The sequence below is a fragment of the Gekko japonicus genome, unplaced genomic scaffold (assembly GCF_001447785.1).
Source record: "Gekko japonicus isolate JY-2015 unplaced genomic scaffold, Gekko_japonicus_V1.1 scaffold362, whole genome shotgun sequence".
Lineage (NCBI taxonomy): Eukaryota > Metazoa > Chordata > Lepidosauria > Squamata > Gekkonidae > Gekko > Gekko japonicus.
The window spans coordinates 1,108,881-1,135,096 of NW_015160220.1; the positions used below are offsets into that span (position 1 = coordinate 1,108,881).

Genomic DNA, 26,216 nt, shown 5'->3' on the forward strand with positions numbered 1-26,216 from the left:
ACCCCAGGCCCGGCGAGCCAGAGGCCCCCGGCCGCAGGGCCCGTTTTCCCTCCCTCCCCCACCCACTTCAGGGCCGACATCCGGCCGCCGGGTCCGTTTTCCCCCACCCAACCCCACCCACTCCAGGGCCGGCGACTGGAGGTGCAAGCCTCCGGCCGCCCGGTCCGTTTCCACCCCCCCACTCCAGGACCGGAGACAGGAGGCAGAAGCCTCCGGTCGCCCGCTCCCTTCCCCTCCCCCACCACCCACTCCTGGGCCGGCAACTGGAGGCCGGGTCCCTTCCCCCCCACTCCCTCCAGGGCCAGCAACAGGATGCAGAGGCCTCCGCCGCCGCCGCCGTTCCCCCACCCCCCTCCCACCCTCACCCACTACTGTTTACCTTACCACCATCCAGCCTATGCGTTCGTTACAGACCACATCTTTCTAGATCTCGTTGTCTCGGTTTCACAACGGGCTTTTCTGCTAGTTTGAAAAATAAGGGTCTAAATCCTTAAAAACAACCCTGCCATGGTATCTCCTGGTCACTGAGAGGCAGGGCAGGGATTCTTCCCAAGGTAGGTGGTCATTGATACTTCTTAGTTTAGGCCTGCTCAGCCCTAGACATACAGCAAAATGATAGAATCTTGAGACGGTAGAATGATGTGTACCTCTTCACACTGTAAGTGGGAGAATCATAATGAATGCTTCATTGTATAAGCATTTTCTGCGAATAAACATTATTAAAAGTTTTAGGGGACAATTTCTGTAGAGAAACTTTGCAAATCTAATCTCTCACCAGAAGTGGTATGGTCCACTGTGCCATCCCAGCACTCTGCCATTTCATTTTGCTGCAACTGAAGACCAGACTTCATCTATAACAGTGGTCAGTTCAGTGGACTGGCTCACAGAGGACATTTTCTTACCCTTCTTATACTAACTTTGGGCTTTAAAAAAACCTATATAGAAATTATTTTGTGATCTGTTCTGGATCTTATATGGCACATTACTGTTCATAAAAATAAACAGGTCTTTCTTCCATTCATTACATAAATAGTTCCTATTCAAACCAATGCAGCACACTGTAAAGTTTTTGAATGTTTATCTTTTACTGGATTTTGACATTTTTGTTTTCTGACAGTTTTTTAATAGCAAAATGTTGCCTTTCTCAGGAGTTCTTCAGCTGATGATGCAAAATGTAGTTAAGTATTTTAGGTGTATATGTATATTAATAAACACTAAAAAACTAAGCAAGCAAAAATGTGGTAAAAATTCACACAAAGAGAAAAACTTGTAATGGAAGTAAATTTAAATGTGCATGTTGATGTCTGCAGTTAGTGAGTGGGGAAAAAATCCTACCACCATGTAATTTTCCTGACAAATCACTTGAACAGTTCAATTTAAATTAGACATTGCATATTAACCTGTGAAGTATTAAATCTGAAATTCTTATTTAGTTTACTTAGGCTTAGCTCCAGTGCATTCTCTTTCACAGGACATGGGTATGTAATGAGAACTACCTTGAGTTTCTATAAGGTAGAAATGCAGCTAATAAATATTTTAAATAAATAAAATAAATCAAGAACTGATCACTCCTGGCAACTGGCAGGGGGTGGGGGGAATTTACCAGAAGCAGGATGGAAGCCCATGCTATGTTGCTAGCAATGTGGTGACATCACTTCTGGTTTGTACCAGAAGTGATGTCATCACAATGTGACATCATGGTAATGCTCTGGTATTTGGGCAAAAACTCTGTGATAAAAATGATTTCTACCATAGAGTTTTCACCAGAATACCAGAGCATCACCATGACATTCCCATCATGATGATGTCACTTCTGGTACATACCAGAAGTGACATTGACATGTAGCCGGCAACATCACTTAGGCCTCCTTTCTGCTCTGGGCTAGTCCCCCCTCTGGCCAGCTAACTGGGGGTGGGGCCTGAGGGTGGGAATCCCCCACCTCCAGTAGGATTCTGGCAACCCTACTGGTGGATCATCTAACACATCAACTTTGCAGACTGTCTGATTCAGGAATTGTCTGAATCAGGAAAATGGGAAATTTTCCTTTTCCTTCTGCACAAGGATATCAATTGGGTGCTGCTACAAATGACAAAGTTGCACAGATAGTAGACTGGATTTATGGCACCTATGCACATATATAAGCATGTACACATGAATGCAACTCATCATAGTCAAACCCCTGACAGCCCTGCACAGGACAGATGAGAGTGTGCCTTACAATAGAGATGATGTGTACAGCAGCTTTTGGCAAACACATGTCTTTGGACTGGGGCCTTAGTGTTCAGCTTTCTAATCACGCTAAACATATGTTACAAAGACAGTGTAAAGGATTACTGAGTGCTAATGGACTAGAGCAAAAAATAAAGCAGAAAAAAGGCTGAGAAAAATCAAGTGCAGACTGAAACTAATCCTTTATGAAATAGTTTGATTTTTTCCATAGTCCATCATGATTATGATCATCATAATTGTTGTTGTTGTAGTTATTATTATTATTATTATTATTATTAACAACATTTATATCCTGCATTTCTGTCCTTACAAAGGCAGTCAAGGCAGCTAATAATTTAAAACATACATTATAAAATTACATTACAAAACAATAAAAAATCAACCTCCCTCCCACATATGTCATTAAAACAATTTTAAGAGTTTTTTTAAAAAAGAGTTAAAATGTAATAAAAACAGTTAAAATACATACAAAATGTAACAACATTGGTTGTGAAGGAAGGATCACTGAGGGAATGCCAAATGAAATTTTAAGTCTTCACCCATTGGCAGAAGATGGCAATAGAAGGGACAGATGAATCTTGCAGTGGGGCTATGATGAAGAAGGACCTCTCCTGGGTTGCCCTGTGACTAATCTCAGAAGTTGGGGATACCCAAAGCAGGGCCTCCAAAGATGACCATAATGGCCGAGCAAGTTCATAAGGGATTAAACCGTCCTTGGTTAATTGCCGTCACTGATCAATTCCGACTTTCAATAATTACTACTACAAGCAACTGTTCCAACCCATCAAAGATAACTTGTGTGTAGAAGTTGGTTTCTATATGCTTGAGGAATGTGTCTTGGGGGCAGTGTTCCTTCTAAGCTGAGATTGTGTGAGCTTGCTCACAGATTTTTAGCCTCTGGCTCCCACATTTTTTCTTAGCTCAGGAAGGATGGCCCCAGAGCAAACAAATTTATGCAGTAGCCAAATTGCTCACTCACAACTTTAATGCCACTAGCTCACAAAATAGAATTTTTGCTCATAAGACTCCACATCTTAGAGGGAGCATTGCTTGGGGGTACCACCCAATCCATATTGCAGTGCTCATCTAGGACTCATTCACCTAGTGGGGAACGTCTTGTGGTGTGCATACATCCCCACACAGAGATATAAGATGTTTGGGAATGTATGAATAGGCCTTTAGTCATTGCTTTTTTATATATGTAGGTATAGTTGACTTTTCATTTCCTCTGTTTTGACTGTTGATGTTCCCGATGTGTTTGTTTCTGTTACAGACCTTAGTTTTTTTTAACAAAGCATAGTTGTACAGAACTATGCACTTAATATGCCATTTATAAGCAACTGATGTAAACTAACATTAACATGTGTAAATTTAATGGTAAAAAATATAAGTAAACAGGAAAAGGAATCTAAAGACTCATAGATTCCCTTTTCACAAGTAACAAGCAAAAATGAAATGGAGTTTTCTAGTCAAAACTGTGGAGAAATTTCAGTAGCTGGACAAGGACTGAATTCTTTAAGTGAACATGACCCTTTTGAACTCCAAAAAATATCTTTTGCAAAACAAAACAATGCAGTTTTCAGGAAGGCCTGTGCATCCCATTAATGCCAGTGCATTACTTAAAAGAGGGGGGGGGACCTGATTCATTATTGTTCTTACTGGGAACATGCATATTTTCTCACTTTACCAGTATAATTATTCATATGACCCTACCAGAATTAACTCATTTAGTGTGTCTAAACTCATGGCTTTACAACACTTAGAACTGTCAGCTTCACTTATCACCAATTACCAGTTAAGTCACCAATTAAACACTTCATGTATTGGCTCTGATCCAACTCAGGTTCCTTACACTTAAGTTATTCTTAACTAAATTTGTAATAGAGGCAATGCTCTGTTAATCTGCAGACCCATTCCACACTTTCTTTTTGCTGTCAAGTTGCAACTGACATAGTGACCCTGTAGGGTTTTCAAGGCAAGAGATGTTCAGATGTCGTTTGCCATTGCCTGCCTCTGCATAGCAATCCTAGTATTCCTTGGTGGTATCCCATCTAAACACTAACCAAGTCTGGCCCTGCTTAGCTTTCAAGATCTGATGAGATCAATCTGTCCTGGGCTATCCAGGTCACATGTTACATGGTGTAAAACCCAAGTTGACCAGCATGTTGCTGTAGCCCTTAAGCTGGATCTCTGATGAGTGTGTGTCTATGATATACTTGCTTGTAGTTATTCACAGATTACATTTTAGGTGTACACTTAAAAACCTGCAAGCCAGAGAAAGCTATCCATAGGAGCAAAAAAAGTACTTGATATGGGGAATCCATGAACCAATTTCTCAACATTATAATCATATTTAAAAGCAGTGGCTGGGTCTTCAGGTTAGATTAGAACAGTGGCAATGAGGAAGGAGGTATTTAACTTTTTCTTCTTATGTCATTCAACCAAGACAGTGTAGAATCAGCATATTCTGGATGAATTTGCATTCCCCTTCAAAATTTGAGGTACTATTAGATTTGGGCCTACCAATAGAGCCTCAAGTCACCCTCCCAACCCACTTTGGTGTAGAGTGTTTTCACTGAGCTGTGGCTGGTGCACCTAGGAATGCCAGCCTCCAGCTCATCTCTAGACAGCAGAAACTAAAGTCAGACAATTAAACAATAAAAATTTTTAGTACCATGGCACTGTTGTAATATGTAAAAGAAATCCTGCCAAATAGCCATCTTCTATTAGTCTCTGGAAGTGAGGATATTATCATGCTATCCTGATGGTACTGCTCAGGATGGTACTGTTCAGGAACATTTTAATCAATAAGGTTTAATCCCAGGAAAGCATCCTTAGGATTGCAGCCTTTAGTCTCCTGTTTTACATGGTTGTTTTGAGTATACAAAGCATATTTGATATTAAGAAATTTTGAATTTCCTGGTTTTATTTGCTCTTATGAAGAAGATAATGAAAGTGAAGAACAAGAGGAAACTATCAATGGAGGAATAAATGTGTCTACTCTGAAGTCAGGTGGCGAATAAGATTCTAGCATTTAAATGTTTGGCAATGTTTAACATTGGCATGAAGATGCAAAAAAGGAACATATCATTGCTGGGGGTTATTTAGCACTTTATCTCTCTACTATGTGTTAATGAGAAATAAAATGTGAGAAGCAAATGAAGGGAGGCTCTTCAAAAGAATTATCATGCTGGAGTTGCATTTTATGGAGTCTTGATATGCTAAACGCAATCTGCCAGATATTCACCTGATATTGATCAAAACAGCTTTATTACAGATTACAGGCACTGAGGCTTAAAAAAAGTGGGTTATGCATTCTTACAGCAATATGAAATTATTCCTTTGGAGGATCTAAGGAGCTTCCTTATATTGAATAAAGCCACTCTTCTATCTAGCCAACAACTATTTATTCTGAATGGTGGTGGGTCTCCAGGGTCACAGGCCAGCCCTACTCAGATCCTTGCTGAAGATGCTAAGGATTGAACCTGGGATCATAAGTTTTTCTTTTCTTTACTTAAGAGCTCTCCTATACAGTTACAGTGGTGGAAAGTGCTGTCAAGTTGCAGATAACTTGCCTGCCTTGAACCCCGTTCATACGAGGCAGTTTGGGCCGGGAGCGGGCCAGATTGGAAGCGCAGCAAACGGGCGCAATCCCACGCCAACATCTGGCTGGCGTCGTGCTCCCGCCTCCAATCTGGCCCTTCCCCCGATGAAGCGCGGTAAAGATGAACCACCTACCTTCGGTGGTTCATCCGGATGGTCCGCTTCATCCCGGCCGTGGGATCAGCGGCGCATGTTGCCACTGTCGCATCCCCGGCCCCCTGCCGTACTGCGCATGCTCGAGCATGCGCAGTACAGCAGCCTCTCCCTCCGACTGGTATCTTCCTCCCCAGCATCTGATCATGCCGGGGAGCAACGGAGCGCGGCAACCGGGATCCATGGGATCCCGCCGGGGCGTTTCTTTTTTGGTGCGGCTTTTAAAAGCCGTGCTTTGCCCCGTCTTTTCCCTGCCGTGTGGCAGGGGCCTTGGTGTAGCATCCCTGGACTTCCTCAATGGTCTTCCATCCAAGTACTAACCATAGTTAACCCTGTGTCATTTCCAAACTGATTGGTTTAGCATAGGAAGGAGTATGGCAAGGATGTATATTGTCACCTTATATGCAGAGTACCTCCCTAGGCTCCACTTCCAAAATCTCCAAGTATTTCATAACCAAAGCTGGCAACTCTATGTTGTAATGTGAAATAACCCTAAATGTTTTGTGCTGTGAAATCTGTGGAACATCCTCTGAATGAAGAGTCAGAAAATGCACAAAAGTAAAATGAATAGGCCTTACCTGAAACAATTAACTGAATTTGGGGGGAGATTTTAGGAAGGAAGGAAGGAAGGAAGGAAGGAAGGAAGGAAGGAAGGAAGGAAGGAAGGAAGGAAAGAAAGTTCTCTGCCTGCAACTATGTCTGAGTTTTCATTGGCTCTTTTCTCTCCACAATATCACATCATGAATTCTGAATGGCTACTATAATTGATGCTACAGCCCCCAGGCTTGAAGACTGTAGTTTTTTTTTTTGGGTGGGGGGGAAGTCGCAGGCAAAACCCATGATTCAAAGAGCCATAGATAAACTTACAAACATCAAAAGAAGAGACTGGCAAAGGCTACTGTTCCTGTCAGTGATCTGAGGTTATTTTGTTCCAATGATTCTATATTATAATATGGATTGGCTGCTTCATCTGTCTGATGCCATCCTATTAGTTGTGCCTTGCAACAAGTTAATGCAGAGCAATGCATCAGGAAAAGAGGGAGATGAGGCTCTTTCCCCGCCACACTCCTTCTCAGACAAATACCAGCCAAGCTAATAGCTGATATTTTACAGCCTGGCTCTTGGCAGGTGTTAATGAAGGTAATGTGACAGCCAGTTCCTTATCTGGCAAGTTAATGTATTCCTAGCCCCAAACTGCTGACTTTAAAAAGCAAACTGAACAAACCTAGCATGCATTTAAAAGAAGGCTAAAACATCTTAATTGGTAGGCATTGCTTTTCTAATTTCTTCCCAGCAGTCTTCCTCACAGCAATATAACAAACATTGGACTCATGCTCTTATGGGCTGGGTGTTACCTGCCACAGTGGGTCTTTTTGCTCGGGGAAAAGATCAAAGTACTTGTGAGCCAGCTGAACTGGACGCAGAGTCTGGAACTTCAGGTTAGTCCAGCTTTGAACAAAGCTGGCCAGATTGACAAAGGTGTACAAACCCAAGCGGTCATTCCCGTAGTTGGACAAGTGAGTCATGAAGATACTGATCTGGAAGGCAAAACAGGTAACAGGCTTTGTTAGTTGTAGTAGCAGGAGGCTCTCAGCAGATGGCAGCAACTGTATTTCCAACCCTGAGGTTCTGGTTATTTAAAGAGTTCTACCACTCCTCCTCCTCCTCCTCCTCCTCCTCTTCCTCTGTTGTTATGCCAGGATTATTTTCTGTAAATTTATAGTCTGAGTAGTCAGAATCTTGAAAAAGAGAAAAGAAACCACAATTCCTGCTTTCCAAACCAAGATGTTGTACAGTTTTACACTGTTTTCACATGCCACATCCTCTTGGATTTATTGGCTTGCTCACACAAACGTCAGCATTTCACAGATCTCAATTTGTTCAGCCTGCCATATCATACATGCAGGCTCTAGCTTTCAGAATTTGCCACAGAGTCAACTTAAATTTGCAGACTGCTTGGCTAATGGAACAGTGGGCAACTGGGATAGCAGCATCTGAGCCAGATATAATGCATTCATCTTCTACAGGATTTCCCCCCCTACAGTGTGAAAGAGCATTAGAAGAATGCATTATAGATGCCTGTAATTTATTTACAACCCTAAAAAGTACAACATAGCTACAAAAAGTACCCTTTGACAATATGGATTAATTCTATATTGGCATGTATGGTCCTTTTGGGAAATAAAACCAGGCTACAGAAGCATTTCATTTCTAATTGCTCAGGTGTCAACAATGAATGCTGTGCAAAAAAGTCTTTTTGCAGATACTGGCTCTCTCTGAACCAATAGAAGTCAGCATTCTACTACACTTTAAGCAATGTACAACCTCTATTTTTACAAATTCTTGGTTCTTATCAGTGAGACATGGTTGACTGAGTTCTTAGTAGTAATGGAATCAATATTGCCCAACCATTAAGGCCCAATCCTCCAGAAACCAGTTTTTGTTTAAGCAACTTCCTGGGGATGTGACGAGGGGAAGTGGCCCATCCTATCTTGCTGACTCTCGGTGTAAGTGTTGCCCAGAGTCTCTCCATGTGTTCTGCTGGTTCAGAATACGACTCTTTTTCCCTTATAGTCATCCCTATTTTTCCACTGTGAGGATCGCTTCACAAGACAGGTCAGTATTGCCCAACCAATGAACTCCTGCTAATGTGAATGTTGCAGTACCTTTCCGTCTATATTTTTTAGATCTGTGTAATTGTGTCATGTTTGAATTTATTGTATGCTTGTGAACACTTCTCAGTAAAAAACCCAACTCTCTAAGATTTGGTCTCTGCATTTATTTCTGGGTTACTGGCCTAAAGTGGGACTTCTGCATACAAAGGTTATTTATATATCTAATTCCAGCAGGGGGTGGGTTGTGCAGATACTTATTTCTGCCAACAGAGGGCTCACTCTCCCTCAACAGCTTTTCCTACATAGTCAGTAGACTTTCTGTGTCTGCAGAAAAATCCAAGAAGTAAAAAAAAAATCACTTCAGGGAGGGTTGAATTTCCCCCAATACCTTTTGAAATGGCCTCTGCAGGGATCTAACTCCAGGTATCAACGGTGAGAAAGAGATTAGAACGTTCAGGGTGGGGGGGACTCTTTTAACTGGCTCCGTCAGTAAAAGGGTGGGGGAAGGGCCCTTTCCTGGCCTCTTTTGTCCTTTGAGGGAGGGAGGGAGAGAGCCTTGGGGTCAGGCCTGACAAGGGCTGCCAGTGCCAGCCTGGGGAATCCCTAGAGGTTTATAGGTGGACTGTAAGGTGGGCTGGGTTTTGGGAAGTGAGCTGGGTATAATGCCACCCTCCAAAGCAGCCATTTTCTCCAGGGAGATAGATCTCTGCTGTCTTGAGTTCAGTTGTAATTCTGGGGTGGTGGTCCTCCAGGCCCCACTTAGAGGTTGGCAACCCTAGGCCTGGCAGCAGTTTAGGGTTGCCAGGTCCCCCCCCTCGGCCACCGGTAGGGGATTGTGGATAAGGTTGCCAGATCCAGGCTGGGAAATTCCTGAAGATTTATGGGTGGAGCCTGGGGAGGACAGGGACCTCAGTGGGGTACAATGTCACAGAGTCCACCCTCCAAAGCATCCCCTATGAAAGCCAGTGCAGTGCATCAGTTAGAGCTTCAGATTAGGGTCTGCGAGACCCAGGTTCAGATTCCCATCTCGCGGTGGAAGCTGACTGGGTGATTTTGGACCAGTCACATACTTTCAGCCTAGCCAACCTCACAGGGTTGTTGTGCAGATAAAAAGGAGGATAGAATAATGTAAACTGCTTTGGTCCCCACTGTGGAGAAAGACTGTAATTTTCCTAGGTAGAGGCTGTGGGGGAGGGGTGTGGAAACGGAAAGCTGAAGACAGAGAGCCAGATAAAGATAGGTTGGCTGTTGGGTGGGAAGGAAATTGTGTTGCCAACTCCAGGTTGGGAAATTCGTGGACATATGTGGGGTGGAGCCTGGGGAGGGTGGGATTTGAGGAGGGGAGGAACTACAGATCAGTATAATACCATAGACTTCACCCTCCAAACCATACATGGAGGAGAGAGAGGAAGAAAGAAAGGGGGGGCAGAAGGGAGAAAGAGTGTGAAAGAGGTAGAGGGAGACAGGAGGAAGCAAAGGTGTGAGGAATAGGATAACCATCGTGCAAGTTTCTTGCGGGTCTCCACTTGTTATTCCCTATTTGATATATCAAAATTCCGCATCTTATTAATAAATCAAGGCAATTTGGCTAACACCCCCTCACTTAACTGAGGCTCTTCCAAGGGGCCTGTGGGGGAAAAGGGGGAAACTTGGAGGGTGCCACAGCCCTGAGCTCTGGCTCTGCACCTTCGGAGATGGACAGTATTTAAACCCTAGTCCTTCTTCCCATATGTTAGGCTGAGTCAGCTTCTGTTGTAGAGTGAGGATTTAAACCTGAGTCTTTCATATCCTAGTCCAGCACTCTAACCACAACACCACACTGGCTCTCCTTGTGGGCCTCTGGCTCGTCTATATTACAAAATATCCCACCCTGTAAGAGTGTTTCATAGTTTTTAAAGAGAGTTTGGGTGCAGCTCAGAGAACCTGAGGTAGTGGAATTTTCATGTTCCATGTTCCATTTAGTTCAGTGAGATGCACTTAATCTTTAGATTGTATAATCTTAAAATGATTTGTTGGGGCCCGATCTCATCATATCCTGGAAGCTAAGCAGGGTCAGCCCTGCTAGTATTTGGATGGGAGACCTCCAAGGAATATCAGGTGTGATGCAGAGACAGGCAGGCCAACCACCTCTGAACATCCCTTGCCTAGAAAACCCTACGGGGTCATCATAAATCAACTGTAACTTCATTACAAAAATAGTATTGTAAATGTAATGCCAGTATGTTAAAAAAATCACAGTTATAAAATTACATATAAACTAGAATGCATGTTTTTTCTGCACTGTAGCAAATGTATGTCCACCTTTCAAGCAGCCAAATGTGGTCACCTCAAGTGTTTCTGTGCACACAGGATAAATTTGTTGCTTTCTTTCTCCAGCCCTGTGTTAGCCTGACCTGCTTTATTTACAGCAGGGGCTAGCTGGGTTCTGGTCCTTGTATACAGAGGTCAGATCTCAATCCAGACGATCCCGCCCATAGAGACAACGTGACAAGGTGTCTGTATTAAAATCAGTTGTTCTCTTTACTGAATAATATTTAGTTTCACACACACACATACAATAACAGAATCATACACTCAAACATACAAGGTTCCTTTAGCATTACAGAAAGAATATAAAATAGTTCTCTTAGTTACTAAGGGTCTGGGGTAGGTATTCGTCAATACTTGCCTGATCCAGAAGTTCTGTCTGTAGTAGTAGAAGATTGGAGGCTAAGGAAAGGATCCCTGGGATTACTTGCTCTTCCACATTGCTTAGAACAAGCCAGCTAATGTGGGCATGAAATGGACTTTCCCAAGTCCATGTGGATTTGTGAGCATAGTCCATGGTGTGTGTCCTTGTGTAAGTCAATATTTACTCACAAATAAGTTCATCTTGTAACACCTGCAAGTTGCATTTAATGTTGATCTGGAGTAAGAAGCAGAGATGGTTTGCCATTGCCTTTCTTTATAGTCTTCTTTGGTGACCTCCCCCCGCTAAGTACTGACCCTGCTTAGCTTCTGAGATCTGATGAGATTGGGCTACACTATACCATTCAGCGTCTATCTGGAGGGTATCCCACTCCCTAGGAAAGGCTTTTCATGGAACAAAAGAAGCTATGGTAGGGGAAGGAAGTCTTCCAATCTAATTCTCAACATGGCCAAATCTGTAGATACTAAAATCCAGAGAGTGGAGCCATGAACAGACAGCTCTTTCTATGAACCTGAGAAAAGCCCCAGGTTTGTAAAAATAATCATAATCATAATCATACTACTACTACTACTACTACTACTACTACTACTACTACTAATAATAATAATAATATCTGAAATCTAAAAAAGAAAAAAATATTGGCTGTTTAACCCCTTCCCCAGAAACAACAGAAACTGTGCCTGTAGCTTTAAGAAACAAATGCCCTCTCAGTAGCAATCAGAGCCATACCTGCAACCACCAGGTAAGCTAATACCACACAACTTTTTGTTTCATTTGGAATACTGCCCAGTAATGGTTATTAGCCATCCTGCTTGATTCTAGTTTTGTTTTTATTTAATTATTCTATCATTTTAATGTTTTTAATTGTTCTAGAAGAGAAGAAGAAGAAGAGATTGGATTTATATCCCGCCCTTCACTTAGAGTCTCAGAGCGGCTTACAAACTTCTTTCCCTTCCCCTCAACAGACACCCTGTGAGGTGGGTGAGGCTGAGAGAACTCTGACACAAACTGCTCTTTCAGGAACAGCTGTGCCAGAGCTTGTGACTGATCCAAGGTCACATCAGCAGGTGCAAGTGGAGAAGTGGGGAATCAAACCTGGTTCTCCCAGATTACAGTCCACACACTTAACCACTACACCAAACTGGCTCTCTAATGTTTTACGTATATTACTTTAGGAACCCTGATCAGGTGGAAGGGCAGAATAAAGATGTCTTCAAACAAACAAACAAACTTGCATGACTCATCTGAAACTGGTTACTTGCTATTGTTCAACAGTAGCCATCCCAGGAAAGCCAGTGTGCTCTAGTGCTTAGAGTTTCAGACTAGGATCTGGGAGACTAGGTTCGATTGTCCACTCTGCCATGAAAGCTCACTGGGTGACCTTGAGCCAGTCACTCTCCGCCTAATGTACCTCACCAGGCTGTTGTCATGAGGATAAAATGGGAAGGGGAGAATGATGTTGTAAGCCACTCTTGGTTTCATTTATGGATGGAAAAACAGAGTATGTATTTATGTATGAATGTATGCATGAATGAATTAATATAACAGATGAAGGTAGGAACCAATATAGGACTGGGCATAGACACATCTGTTCAAAATATGGGTACTTTTTATTTTTGTGACATATTAATTTTGAGTATTAAAAGCCACAGTTATGTATGATTTCCCAAAATGGCAGAAATTTTTGGTTTAATAAAGTTTGAGCTATTTTAAAAATCAAATGATGTAAGAATTCATATATGCACACATCATTCTTGGAATCTTCATCTTTCAGTGCATTATGAAGTACAGCTCATACAAAGGGGCACTGAGAGGCTGAACTTTTTATTTGAAGGAAATATGATTTCTCTTCTTTTTATGTTTTCAACCTCCTCATTTGATTTCTCTTTGGCACAATTATGGCTCTTCAAACAGTGACATCTCTTTCAAGTATGAACAGTGTAAAAATAATTCACACCAGGATAGGAAATTAACTTTCATGACTATGAAGTCATTGTTTTATATCACTGAGGTTTATGCATAATTTGCTACTTCAGGATTTCTTATTTGCCAACTGGATTAACCAAAAATAGCATGTACATGGAAAATAAGTTGATTACACATTTATCAAGAGATAACAAGAGTGTTAACTGATTACTTCACTTTGCTTTTGTTTCCAGTGGAGTCAGTCTCAAGTGAACAAGAACTATGCATTTTGTTAGAGGAAATGCAAATCAACTAATGCCACAGTTACAATTAAGACAAGATGTGCTTAGCAGTGTATTTTGTAGTAATTATGGAGTGCTTTTAATGGTGCTATGAGGAAGAAAAAATGGCAGAAATTTGTTTCCCCCAATATCCAAGACGTACAAAGATCTCTTAGTAACAGGATCCCTGGAGTGGCATTTTGCTATAGTTTGCTAATGGCATCTTAATATAGAAGACAAAAAGAACAAAGCCAGAATTCTCCATATTTACTGGACATTTGCAATCAGTAATAAATTTCTTTTATCTTGAAGCCAATGAAGACATTATTTCAACAAAGTTTCTCCCACAGGCACAGGCTACGATCGGTGAAAGACAGAAGAGACCCCCTCACTTCTGCAGGAGTATACTGCATACCCTGCAGTTGTGGTCAGGTTTACATTGGAACCACACAGTGTAGCATCCAGACAAGAATAAAAGAACATGAAAGACACTGCAGACTTGGCCAGCCTGAAAAATCAGCAGTGGCTGAATATAGCCTAACTCAAACAGGACACAATATCTTATTCCAAGACACTGAAATGCTGGACAACAAATCCAATTACCATGTCAGATTACACAGGGAAGCCATTGAAATTCATAAACATAAACACAATTTCAACAGGAAAGAAGAGAGTTTAAAAATAAATAGGGCATGGTTTCCTGTCCTGAAAAACACAAAATGGTCTACATCTTACAACATCACTACAGATAAGATTAGAATTTCAACAGCCAATCCATATGCAAAAGACCCTCCTCAGGAAAGCTCCTCCATTAGCATGTCGCAGCCTGGGAAACTCCTACAAGATAATGACTCAGCCTACCCCACCTTCTTGAGTAGATATAAATTATCTGCCTACCATTTTTCTTCTCACATTGACACAGAGAGTACTCCCTCTTTCTGTGTGATACCTCTGAGGATGCCAGTCACAGTTGCTGGCAAAACATCAGGTATCACAATACCAAGACCATAGCCATAGAGTCTGGAAAATGTACAACAACTAATTCACTCTGGCCATGAAAGCCTTCGACAACATAGTGATGAGTCAGCTCACCTACTGGCTCACTTTTTAATTAGGTCAGTGCTTACAATCTTACTCAAAGAATTCCTGGAAAATGCTCTATATCTTTCTAAGCTTTTTCCAAAAGAACCTAGAAAGACCAAGACCAGCCCTGCCCTGACATAACCCCCTCCAACATGTACTTTCCATAAACTAACACAGAGGAAGAGCAGTGTCAGGGAGAGGTGGTAGGCTTCAGTGAGAACTGATGTTTTTAAGGCCTGGATATTCCAGGATTCTTTTGTTATACTCAGAAGCATTTGTGTCCAATATGGAGCCCAAGTAACAGAGTTCCAGGGCTTCTGCTTAATAAATTGACTAAAGAAACTGTAGGGACATTTCCAGAACTTTTTGAAAGCAATGGATACTTCTGAGTGTTAGAGAATGAACTTGATATTTTGCTTTATGGACTATATTTATTGCTACACACAATGGACTGTGCACACACAAACTCATAGGCTCAGAGAACTGTACATTTTAAGTCACCTGTTGTGATGCAACACATAGAAGGTGCCTGCACAAGCCTTACATGTAAATAAGGTTTCAGCTACACAGTTACCAGCCTGGTGAAGAAGTACACACCTCCATTATTGTGAGCAGTAAGGAACAACAGCTTGAGAAGAGACAGCCCCCATTGCTGAGTCATTTGTGGTCACGTAGGACCCATCACTGCTTTGTTCCTGCTTTGGTATTTCCTGCCAAACGGACATTTGGTTCACAATGAGAATGGCCAGCTTCATCAACACTTCAATGGAGCATCCTGACGCCAAGGTTTTCACACCTGCCCAGATGCCATCCTTTGAGTAAGGTTTTAGGTTTCAATATTGGGCACTCCTTATAGGTAACCTCCCACTCCTATTGGTAACCAATAGGATTGTTTTTGGGACGGACTAACAGGTAGGTGGGTCCACAGGTTGGAACAGTTACCACCCATCTAATGGGCCCACTATAAAAGGTAAGGACCATTCACCTGGCCCTTCCTAGCTAGCAACCCCCGCAACAACCCCTATCTGCTTATACTCCCCTTAAGTCCCACTTGCTATCCTCAAACCCTTGCCTCTACTTTGATCTCTTGATCTGCAGTCAAGAGACTCCCACACAGTCTGGCTAAGTTCTTTTTTTTTTTTTTTTGTAAAATATTTTTATTGGATTTTTCTTACATAGATATCCACCGTTTAACAATTTTCCATGACATATATTTGTCCAATAAGCTAGACATCGCTCTCTTGTATTACAGCCATATATTGTCACAGTCTGGCTAAGTTCTGGTAGTGTGGATCCCTTTAGTTTCTATTTCTTCCCCTCTATTCTTCATTGGAACAACCAAGCTGCGAGACAGATAAGTATTGCCCATCATCATCCCCACCTGCTAATGCAACCATGCTTATTTTAATACTGTAATTCTAAGGAACTTGATTGAATGTGTGAGTGCATCAGTATTGTTTGTATGAGATTTATTCTTTAAGTAAAAGACATTTATTTTAACAACAACAGCCTCGAATCCTTCTCTGGTAACCCTTGGTGGGAACAGGACCTTGGTATAGTTGGCAAGAACCCATTTATAAATTGCCAATTGCTTTAAATAAAGCAATTCGGCTAACATAAGCATGCACAGAAGAATGCAGGAGCACACAGTTCATAAAGATGAAGGTACTGATGCTGAAGAAGTCCTCCACTCCATCTCTTCATGCTGCCACTTCCTGTTTGCCCGGATAAATTATGGGGAAATGTGGGACTGGAGACATTAAGAGCGCTACCAGCATTTGATGCTAGTGACAACATGAGCCATTATGAGTTGAGCCTGAACTTTATGTAGTTTGGGACTGGCTCATAATGATTCACTGCTTTATAAAGTGAGAGAGTGTCTCTTTCAATCCAGAATTAACATTTTCACCTGGTCTAGGCTTTTATATGGACCTTCTGCTTTCTTTACTCATGGACCTGGGGGTTCTGGACCTGGATTAGTTCAACTGAGGGAGGGGGTGTTTCCAGGTTCTCCTACTAATTTCCCATATCTTGCTGTTGCATGGTGGGCTTAGGGATTCCCTCTGGGGAGCCTGAGGTGCTTGGATTCTCAGATGTGGTATGGCCTGTGAGGGAATCCTCCTCCTCTGAGGAGGATCCATCCCAATTTAATCATTTCTGAGCCCAATTCAATGTGCTGGTATAAAGCCCTGTATGGCTTAAGGGTTGCCTTCTTCCATATGAACCTACCCAGTCATATATGGAGACCTTGCTTTGAGTGCCTGTCTAAGGTAATATGGGTGGCAACATGAGAAAAGGTAACTTGGTTGTGGCACTAAAACTTTGGAACGCCTTCCTCAGGGAGACTTGTTTGTCTCCCTCTACCAGCGGGTGAATGTACCCCCCCCCAATAACTATTATTGGCCCTCCTCTCTGGCTGCGTTGTTATGTGCGTTTGTGCATTTATATATTTTTTAAAAATTGTTCATTATATTTATACTTTATTTTAAATGCTGTTTTAATGTTGAAACGTTTTACTGTCTTGATGTTTACTGCCTTGGAAACACTAGTTGGGTGGAAAGGTGGCATGAAATGTTCATTAAACAAATAAAATATATTTAAATAAATATAGTCATGGAGCAGGGAAGGTCCTGAAAGAAAGTTAATTCCTGGTATACTCATCCAGTTCCAAATTTTAGCATTACTTGTGTTAACTTATCTGCTATTGTATGTAAGGGTAGAAGCAGATGTTTACAAAGTAACACAACAAGATAAGGAAAGGGGCTTTCTAAGTAAAGCATCCGGTTTCTGACAATGGCTAGTAAAATGCTTTGGCAGAGCACACAAACTGAGCATGAGGGCAGCAGCCCTTCCCTGTCATTTGACTCCAGCATTTGGTGATATACTGTCATTGCACATGGAGGTTAATGGTCTTCCATAGCAAATAGGTGCTGATAGATCTTTTCATCATAATGTACCTGTTGCCCTTTAAAGCTACCCAAATCAGTGCCCATCACCACACTTTATGGAAGTGTATCCCCAAAGTTATGTGTTGCCCCTACATCTATGGCAAATCCTTTATCTACTGCTGGTTTGGCTTCCTGTTGGGGAGAAAGGTAGGATACAAATGAATTAATAAAATAAATAAAATTATTGGATATTCCACATTCTATTTTTAACAGTTTATTTTTCATTTTTTAGCGTAACATCATGTAATCCTTCCATTCTCAAACATTCCATGACATATTGTAGCATTCCTCTCTTATCTTAATCATTTTTCTGCCTTAAACTATCCTTCATTAGTCCAGTTTTAATTCAATCTCATCTTCATCCACTCTTGGATATTCCACATTCTAGTGTTATGGGGAAAAGGCAAAACATTTTTGTCTCTGCATTCATAATTTGAGAAATCTCTCCACCTTAGCCCCCAAACATTTGAAACTTTCTCTCATTTATTTACTTACTTTATACCCTGCCTTTCTCACAAGTTGAGACTAGGGATGTGCATTCAGCTTTCTCGAATAATAAAAAAACCCCGAATAAATACCTTATAGGTATTCATTGGTATTTCTAAAAAAAAGGTAAAGGTTCCCTTGCTCAAAAGCCAGTTGAATCCGACTCTAGGGTTGCGGTGCTCATCTCCGTTTCAAAGCCAAAGAGCCAGCGCTGTCCGAAGACATTTCCGTGGTCATGTGGAATGCAAATTCAGGAAACTTTTCGGCTGCTGAATACAGTTTCCCGAATTTATCTGGCTTTTTCAGGTTTCAGGTAGCTGAATACCGATTTCCCTCCCCTTGTGGCTTTCCTAGTCAATTTCTCTCCCTGCCAGTCAGCTGCCGGAGTGAAACTAACCAGGGAAAGCCTCCTCTCTGGCTTCCCTTCTCTAGCTGCCCCAGGGCTGCTTGGGAAGCACAGGCAGAGAGCCCAGCCTTGTTTAAATGCCTTTCTTTCCCTTTCCCAGTTTGGGGAAGGAAAGAAAGGCATCTAAACATGCCTGCCTGCCCTTCTCCAGGGGCCCCATGGCTGCAGGGCAACTGGAGAGGGGCAGGCAAGGAGCCCAGGCATGCAAACATAAGAATATGTTGGATCAGGCCAAAGGCCCATCCAGTCCAACACTGTCACACAGTGGCCAAAAATACCAGGTGCCATCAGGAGGTCCAGCAGTGGGGCCAGGACATTAGAAGCCCTCCCACTGTTGACCCCCCCAAGCACCAAGAAGACAGAGAATCACTTGCCCCAGAGTCCCTATCTATACCTTGTGGCTAATAGCCACTGATGGACCTCTGCCTCCTTCCCTCCTTGACATGCCTCCTTCCCTCCTTGAGCCTCTCTGCTGCTGCAGAGAAGCTGGGGGGGGGAGAAAGGAAAGAAAGGAATTTAAACATGCCTTCTCTTTTTCCCCTCCCCCCCCCCCCCCCCGAGCTTCTCTACAGCTCAGAGAGGGAAGGAGGCATATTTCCATGCCTGCTCTTCATTTCCCCAACCAACTCGCTGTGGCGGGGACTGGGGAAGCAAAAGGCAGGCATAGAAACATGCCTGGGCTCCCTGCCTTCCCTTCTCTAGCTACCCTGGATCAGCTAGAGAAGTGAAGGCAGAGAGAGGAGGCTTTCTCTTGTCAGTTTCACTCCCCTGGCCCCTCTGCTGTTGGGTTTAAATGGCTTAAATCTAACAGCAGACTAACTGGGAGTGAAATTGACAAAGAAAGCTGTAGGGTCTTCCAGAAGGAAAGAAGGCATTTTTACATGTCTCCCTTCCCTCCTGTTGGATATATCAGACCTGAATATATATTTGGCAATACCGAATATATTCCCAGTCCTGATACTTTACCGGTATTGGACTGGGGATATTCAGCATTTACCAATATTTTTCGGAGCTGATATACCCAAAGCCGAAAAATACCAACTTTTTTTTACACACCCCTAGTGGTGACCTTACAAAATTGTTTTTCTCTCCTCTGTTTTATCCACATGAATGTGTTCGACTATCCCAAGGTCATCCAGCAAGTTTGGCAGGGTGGAATTGGAGCATGGATTTTCCTGATCCTAGTCTGACACTCTAACTACCACATCACACCAGGTCTAATGGAAAGTGCTCTAATCCCTTGACTATTTTGATTGTCTTTTACTGAACTTTTCTATTTCCATGACATCCTTTTGGAGTTGTAATGATGAGAAATATATACAAACTTCCATACATAGTTGTACCATATAGACATATAAAGACATTATGATAACTTGTATTTTCAGTCCTTTCCTAATAATCTTCAACATGGATTTGGCCCCAAGGAATTTTTCTTGTAGGGCTACAGCCATGAACATGTGTGCATGTGTAAGAGATGGATTTTAGAATTTAGGATTATCATTATTTTAAGCTTACTTGCATTCAATGAAAATAGTACCCATGTGCAATGTTGTGTCCTCTCTCTTCATAACCTCCAGTACAATTTACCTCTCTTCCTCCTGATGTCATTATACTGATTTATTTTCCACTTCTACCAGTGGGATCAACACTGCAGAGTGGATGCAAAGAAAGACAGTGCACCAATGTTGGATCTTGGGGTTTTTTGCCTGTTGCAGAGAAGGGTGCAGGAACTTGACATGGGACTGATATTTTCAGTGGCATCCCAGTGTGCTTCGCATAATGTTTACCTCCACTCTAAATGCCAGTCTGGCACAAAGCTGAACTAGAGTCCCGAAAGTCTGCTGAGACCACTCACACACGTCTCTTCTGCATTTTAGAATAACCACATGATGGAAGCCATTTGCTTTCCATTTTCACCCCTGCAGCTCTGCCAATCTGCCATTTCTTTAACAGTGGGTCTGTGGTGTTTAAAAACATGTCCATTAGTTCGCTAAATTATTTATAAAGCTTTTAGTACATCCATACGGTGAAGATGGATAGAGCTTAGGAGGCCATGTCCCTCATGACCCATCCACAGCTGTGTTAGTGCTGTATCCTCTTTATTTCACAAAAGGTCATTTGGACTGTTTTCATGTTGCTCTGAGCCTCCTATGAGCAAAACTTGGTGAGCTTGCTGCATGGCTTGAAATTCATTGGAGGAGATTTGATTTATAATTATTGTATGTAACGGGAATTCCCTGTGTTATGTACTTCTTCATGTGATTGCATTAGGCTAATTTTGGATACAACTTATGGTGCCCTGCAGGTTCACGCATGAGCCCAACATGCTTGGCCAGCTTCCTTCATGAACTGAATCCACCAGGATTTGCTGCAGTGTGCAGGGGTTCCCTAGCCATTGTGCAAGGGTTCCTCAACACAAGCTGGTTTGGAAAAAGCCCTTTGGAAATAGAAAGCTTGAAAAGCACTGCACTAGAACTATGCTACCGGTTAACCTTACTAGCTGCATTATACAGTCTTATATAAAACCCAATCTTATGTAAAACCCAAAGAATTCAAGAGCAATCTGGATGCTATCTTTTTTTTTGTGTTTTTTTTTTGGTATCACACACAGCCTGAAGCTCTCAGAGCACTTGAGCATTTAATGTGGTATTTTTGGTCTGCAAATTCTTCTTTCCACTTCTTTGTTAACGTTTCCTTTAGCTGACTAAATGTGCCAAAAACTACATCCTGCATCTGGTTATTTACCCTCTTCCCAGAGTCTCATTCATAATATTTGGCTAGTGAATTATTAACAAATAGAAACTGTTTTGACTTAAGACAGATGAGCTTGTAAACACCCATCTTCCAAAAGTAAAAGCCCAGGCAATGACTTCATTAAGGCAGCTCTACGAGGGCAGCTGTTTGAACAAAGAACAGAAGGTTCTTGCTATATTTCAACCAGCTATCACTTGACAAACCATTTTTCTTTTTTTCCCCAGCACTGGCCTGATTCATTAAAAAGGCAATACATGCTAAACACAGTGCAATTAATTCTAGGCCAAATGCATTGAGACAGCACTTGGTTGCACTTTCAGCCTTATGGCAGTCTTCAAGGACTGATAATTTGGAAGGAAACTTCTCCTAGTAAGATCTAATGAACATCTAATCCCAGTAGTTAACTTCTGCATGGAGACTTCCAGTAGTCAAACATGCCTGAAAGCACGCCTTATTTGAGACAGGAGCCAACTAGAGATCATCCATTTTAGGAAAGTATCTTGACCCTAATTTTCCACAACTCATGGATATATGAATCATAGATGTGACTGAATTGGAACTATGCAGATGAAAGCCAGGGCTATGCCGATAGGCCATTTCTGGGTTCTATATTATGGTCATGCTCAGGGGGGTTTTTTGTAGAAAAAGCCCAGCAGGAACTCATTAGCATAATAGGCCATACCCCAAAGCAGGAGCTCATTTGCATATTAGGCCACACCCAAACAGTGCAGCTCATTAGCATATTAGGCCACACCCATGCATTTAAACTACCTTCCCTTGGCTTGTTTGGGTGCTGGCCCTTGGACAGGCTGGGGAAGGCATGGGGAGGCATTTAAATGCCTCCCCGATCCTTCCAGGGGCCCCCACCCCACCCCCCTTCCCATCCACCTTGGAGTCACTGGGGGGGGGTCACTCTCCAGGTCTTCCCTCTGTAGCCACGCATGCAGAGGTTTTGGCCATAGTGGGCATGGCCAACTCTGAAGCTAGCCAGAACTCCATTCCTGTGCGTTCTTGCCCAAAAATAGCCCTGGTCATGCTCAAGGGTGAACAAGACCTGGAACCAAAATTAGACTATGGAGATGTGGACTATGGAAGCTATGAGGGGTATCTTGATCTGGGCTTCTTTTCCCCAGCAGTTTCCTTTAATAAATAAAGCAGTACAGAAGAGTGTTTTATGGACAAGATGACACTAAATTGGTAATGACTGCTCTCTTTGTCTCTATTTTCTCCAAATATATCAACTTTCTGACATGCACAGAGGCATGGTATATTTTCCTGGTGGGCTTGGCCTATTTAACAATAGTGTGAGGATAATCTGCAATTTCTCTCAGAACAATTGTTCCTTAACCACACCCTTTGTTCTTTTCCTGCACCTGTTAAATAAACTGTAGCAAAATAAAAGTTTGTCATGCTGCAATGTTTTGTGTCATTTTCTTTTATGCATTTTAGTACTCTATCCTTTGATGCATCAAGCATGAAAACAAAGGGAGGTCTGGATGTATGAATTCCAGATGTTGCAGAAAGATCAAGAGTAGATTTTTTGTCACAGCTGGCCTAATTTTCTGGAACGAAGTTGTTTTTAATTCAGTAGCCTCTGTCCTCTGAATTCCACCTACCACATTTCTCAGTCTTTTTCAGTGAGCAGTTTGATGATTATCTATGAGTTCACTTTAGAACTAATTACCACAAACTGCACTGATGAAGTGGAATGAGAATGGGCAGAAGGGTAAGCCTTCCCTGTAAAGGTAAAGGTTTCCCTGGTCAAAGCAATTGTATTCCCAGTAGTAATGTATGGCTGTGAGAGTTAGATCATAAGGAAGGTCGAGGGCCGAAGAATAGATGTTTTCGAATTATGGTGCTGGAGAAGACTCTTGAGAGTCCCTTGGACTGCAAGGAGATCAAATCAGTCAATCCCAAAAGAAATCAACCCTGACTGTTCCCTGGAAGGCCAGATACTGAAGCTGAAGCTCAAATACTTTGCCCACCAAATGAGAAGGGAGCACTCACTGGAGAAGACCCTGATGCTGGGAAAGATTTAAGGTCAAAGAGGAAGGGGACGGCAAAGGATGAGATGGTTAGACAGGGTTATCAATGCAACAAACATGAAATTAAGCAAACTCCAGAGCACGACAGAAGACAGGAGGGCCTGGCATGATGTGGTCCATGGGGTCATGAAGAGTCGGACTCAACTGTGTGACTTAACAACAAAGGTTTCCCTTGCTTGGAAGCTAGTCAAATCCAACTCTGGGGGTGGTGCTGATCTCTGTTTCCAAGTCGAAAAGCCAGCACTGTCTGAAGATGTTTCCATGGTCATGTGGCCAGCTTGGCTAAACGCCAAGGCACACAGAACGCTGTTAGCTTCCCACCGAAGCAGTACCTATTTATCTACTTGCAATTTCTTGCTTTTGAACTGCTAGGTTGGCAGGAGCTGGGGCCAAAGATGGAAGCTCATTCCATCACATGGCACTAGGATCTTGAACTGCCGAACTACAGACTTTCTGGATGCAGCTCAGTGTCTTAACCTCTAAGCCACCGTGGCCTTCCTGAGCTCTACATAAAAATGAAGTATTTTCTCAGTGAAAGTAGGGAGGTGAATACCATGGAGAAAGATGCTACATGTCAATGATTCCCTGGGCAGAAATACAATGTATGCACAACTCTCAGAGAGAAACTGATACACTTGGTCCTTTTTGTAGACATTTCATTATCAGAACTAAGGTATACTGTACTATATGGCCATTTAGGTTCTTATTTCACAGAGTCTTAGCAAAATTATTTATCAGCTAAGTGCATTTGACAACCACTGATCTAATTTTCTTTCTTTTTCAAGAAAGCATCTTGCCTGTCTGTAAACCTAGAGTATGCTTGGATAGCTAAGAGACAGTAGCTGTTACTCAACATTTCTATGCTACTTTGGAAATGATCTTACAACTTCTGGTGACCATGGAAAATGCACTGTCATTGTACCTGGCTACCTTACATTGTGATTAGTGTCTAATAGCTATTAGCCACAAGCTATAGATAGGGACTCTGGGGCAAGTGATGCTCTGTCAACTTGGTGCTTGGGGGGGGGCAACAGTGGGAGGGCTTCTAGTGTCCTGGCCCCACTGGTGGACCTCCTGATGCCACTGGTATTTCTGGCCACTGTGTGATACAGAGTGTTGGACTGGATGGGCCTTTGGCCTGATCCAACATTGGCATCTCTTATGTTCTTATGTCCACATATATCAGTTCTCTGTGAATATTTCTCATATGGCTGATTGTTTACTAATTTTGTCTCCAGTCTTCATTCCCATCAACAAGACACTTAATCTTTAGAAGGTATAGAAATAAAGAGTAAAATTCCATACTCAGCTAGGTAACACATTAGGCAAAGACCTAACAATAACAGATCGCATGATCTGATGCCTACCACTCATCCCATTCCAGGAATGGTTCAGACAGTGAGGCACGGATATCTCAGTCATGCTGACAAAAAGCACACATCAAAAAGCATTTATGGCAATGGTCTTACCATGTGAAAATAAGCGGATCCACATAATAAGATTCCTCTTAGTCATATAAGTAGTGTTGCCAGTCTCTAGGTGGGGGCTTGGAGTTCTCCCAGAATTACAATGGATCTTCAGATTACAGAGAATTCCCTTGGAGGAAATGGCAGCTCCATAGGATGGATGATTCTATGGTATCATATCCTGCTAAGATCCCTCCTTTCCCTAAAATCTGTCTTCCACAGGCACTGCCCCAAATCTCCAGGTATTTCCCAAGTGAGAGTTGGCAACCCTACATACAAAGGACTCCTCCCAACTGGTAAAAGTGCCAGGACTCTTAAAGCAGAAATCACATTTGGAAACACACACAGCCTGTAGTTTTGTACCTTTGAAATATACACACGCAATCATTACCATTCCTTTGTACAGATAGGTCTCTAGTTCTTTGCCTTCCTCATTTTAGCTCCTCTTTCAGGGTCGGCAACAGACTTAAATAGCATTAAAACCAGAGGTCATTTCGGGGGGAACGCGGGGGATCACAGTTCCCCCAGGTGAGGTACGGGCGGCGGGGCTTCTGGCCGCCTCGCTTCCGGCCCTCATTCAGCCAGGAGGAGGCAGGAGAAGAGGGAGGGTAAGTTGCTTCCTCCCTGCCTCTCCTCACCCCTGCCTGCCTGGGGCCAGGGAGGGCCTTTGGAGGGCTTCCTTGCACTCCCGCTGCACTCCCGCCGGCCTTGCAGGTCTACCGTTGGGCCCGTCATGGGTGGCGGCGGCCGGGACCATTGGGGGCGGGGTGTGTGGCCTTATGACACAGGGGGTGTGGCATATGCTAATGAGTTATGCTAATGAGTTCCCCTAGCTCTTTTTCTACGAAACGACCCCTGATTAAAGCCTTAAAAGTCAGTTTGTTACTGAAGTAACTATTCACATGTATTTCTCCGTCAATGCTCAAGGATGGCTTATCAGAGAAAGCAGTCCTTATGACTTCAGTTCTCATGCTGGTGTTTATTCTTGATGTTATATTCTCATGGCTGCAATTTGTCTCCTTGGTTTTTTTTAGAAGTTTTGTATTTTTAAATTTTCTGAAGTTTGTTTCTCAGGACTAGACATTTATAGTTCTGTCTACTTTTGCCCTGTTTTTATGAGCTGAGTTTTTATTATTGTTGCTGTTTTAATGCTGCTGCTGACATTCAGCATGGTTTTATATTGTTGTCTTTATGTATTATAGATGGCTTTGGGGAAATAAAAGGAACACTTACCCTTTTAATACTAAAATAACTAATCAGGATTCTTCCCAAAATGCTGATAGAGAGAGAAAAGAGGAGACAGGTAGAGAGGTGGATGAGGGAAAGAAATGGATGAGAGAAAGAGAATGACAGGGTCTTTAAAAAGAATTACTTTAAAGGACTCCTTCTTGCCTAGTTTTGGCATTGGTCATTCGTCTTGTGTAAATCACAGTGTATTTTCTGCATGGGTCTCTTAGCCATACCTGATGGGATTTTTTTCCCTGCACCTAATCCAGTCTGTGGCTTCGGTGCAAAAACAACCTTACCTCTAGGCATGCATCAATGACAAAAA

At 42.5% G+C, this 26,216-nt stretch overlaps 1 protein-coding gene across 1 annotated transcript in view; it reads right to left on the minus strand.

The window, feature by feature from the left end:
- Positions 1–26,216, minus strand: part of LOC107110279 (bifunctional heparan sulfate N-deacetylase/N-sulfotransferase 4) — a 123,285-nt gene that overhangs the window by 23,966 nt on the left and 73,103 nt on the right. The window contains exon 6 of the mRNA XM_015411043.1: positions 7,342–7,524. Within this exon, the coding sequence (XP_015266529.1) occupies positions 7,342–7,524 (183 nt within the window). The remainder of the gene's footprint in view (positions 1–7,341; positions 7,525–26,216) is intronic.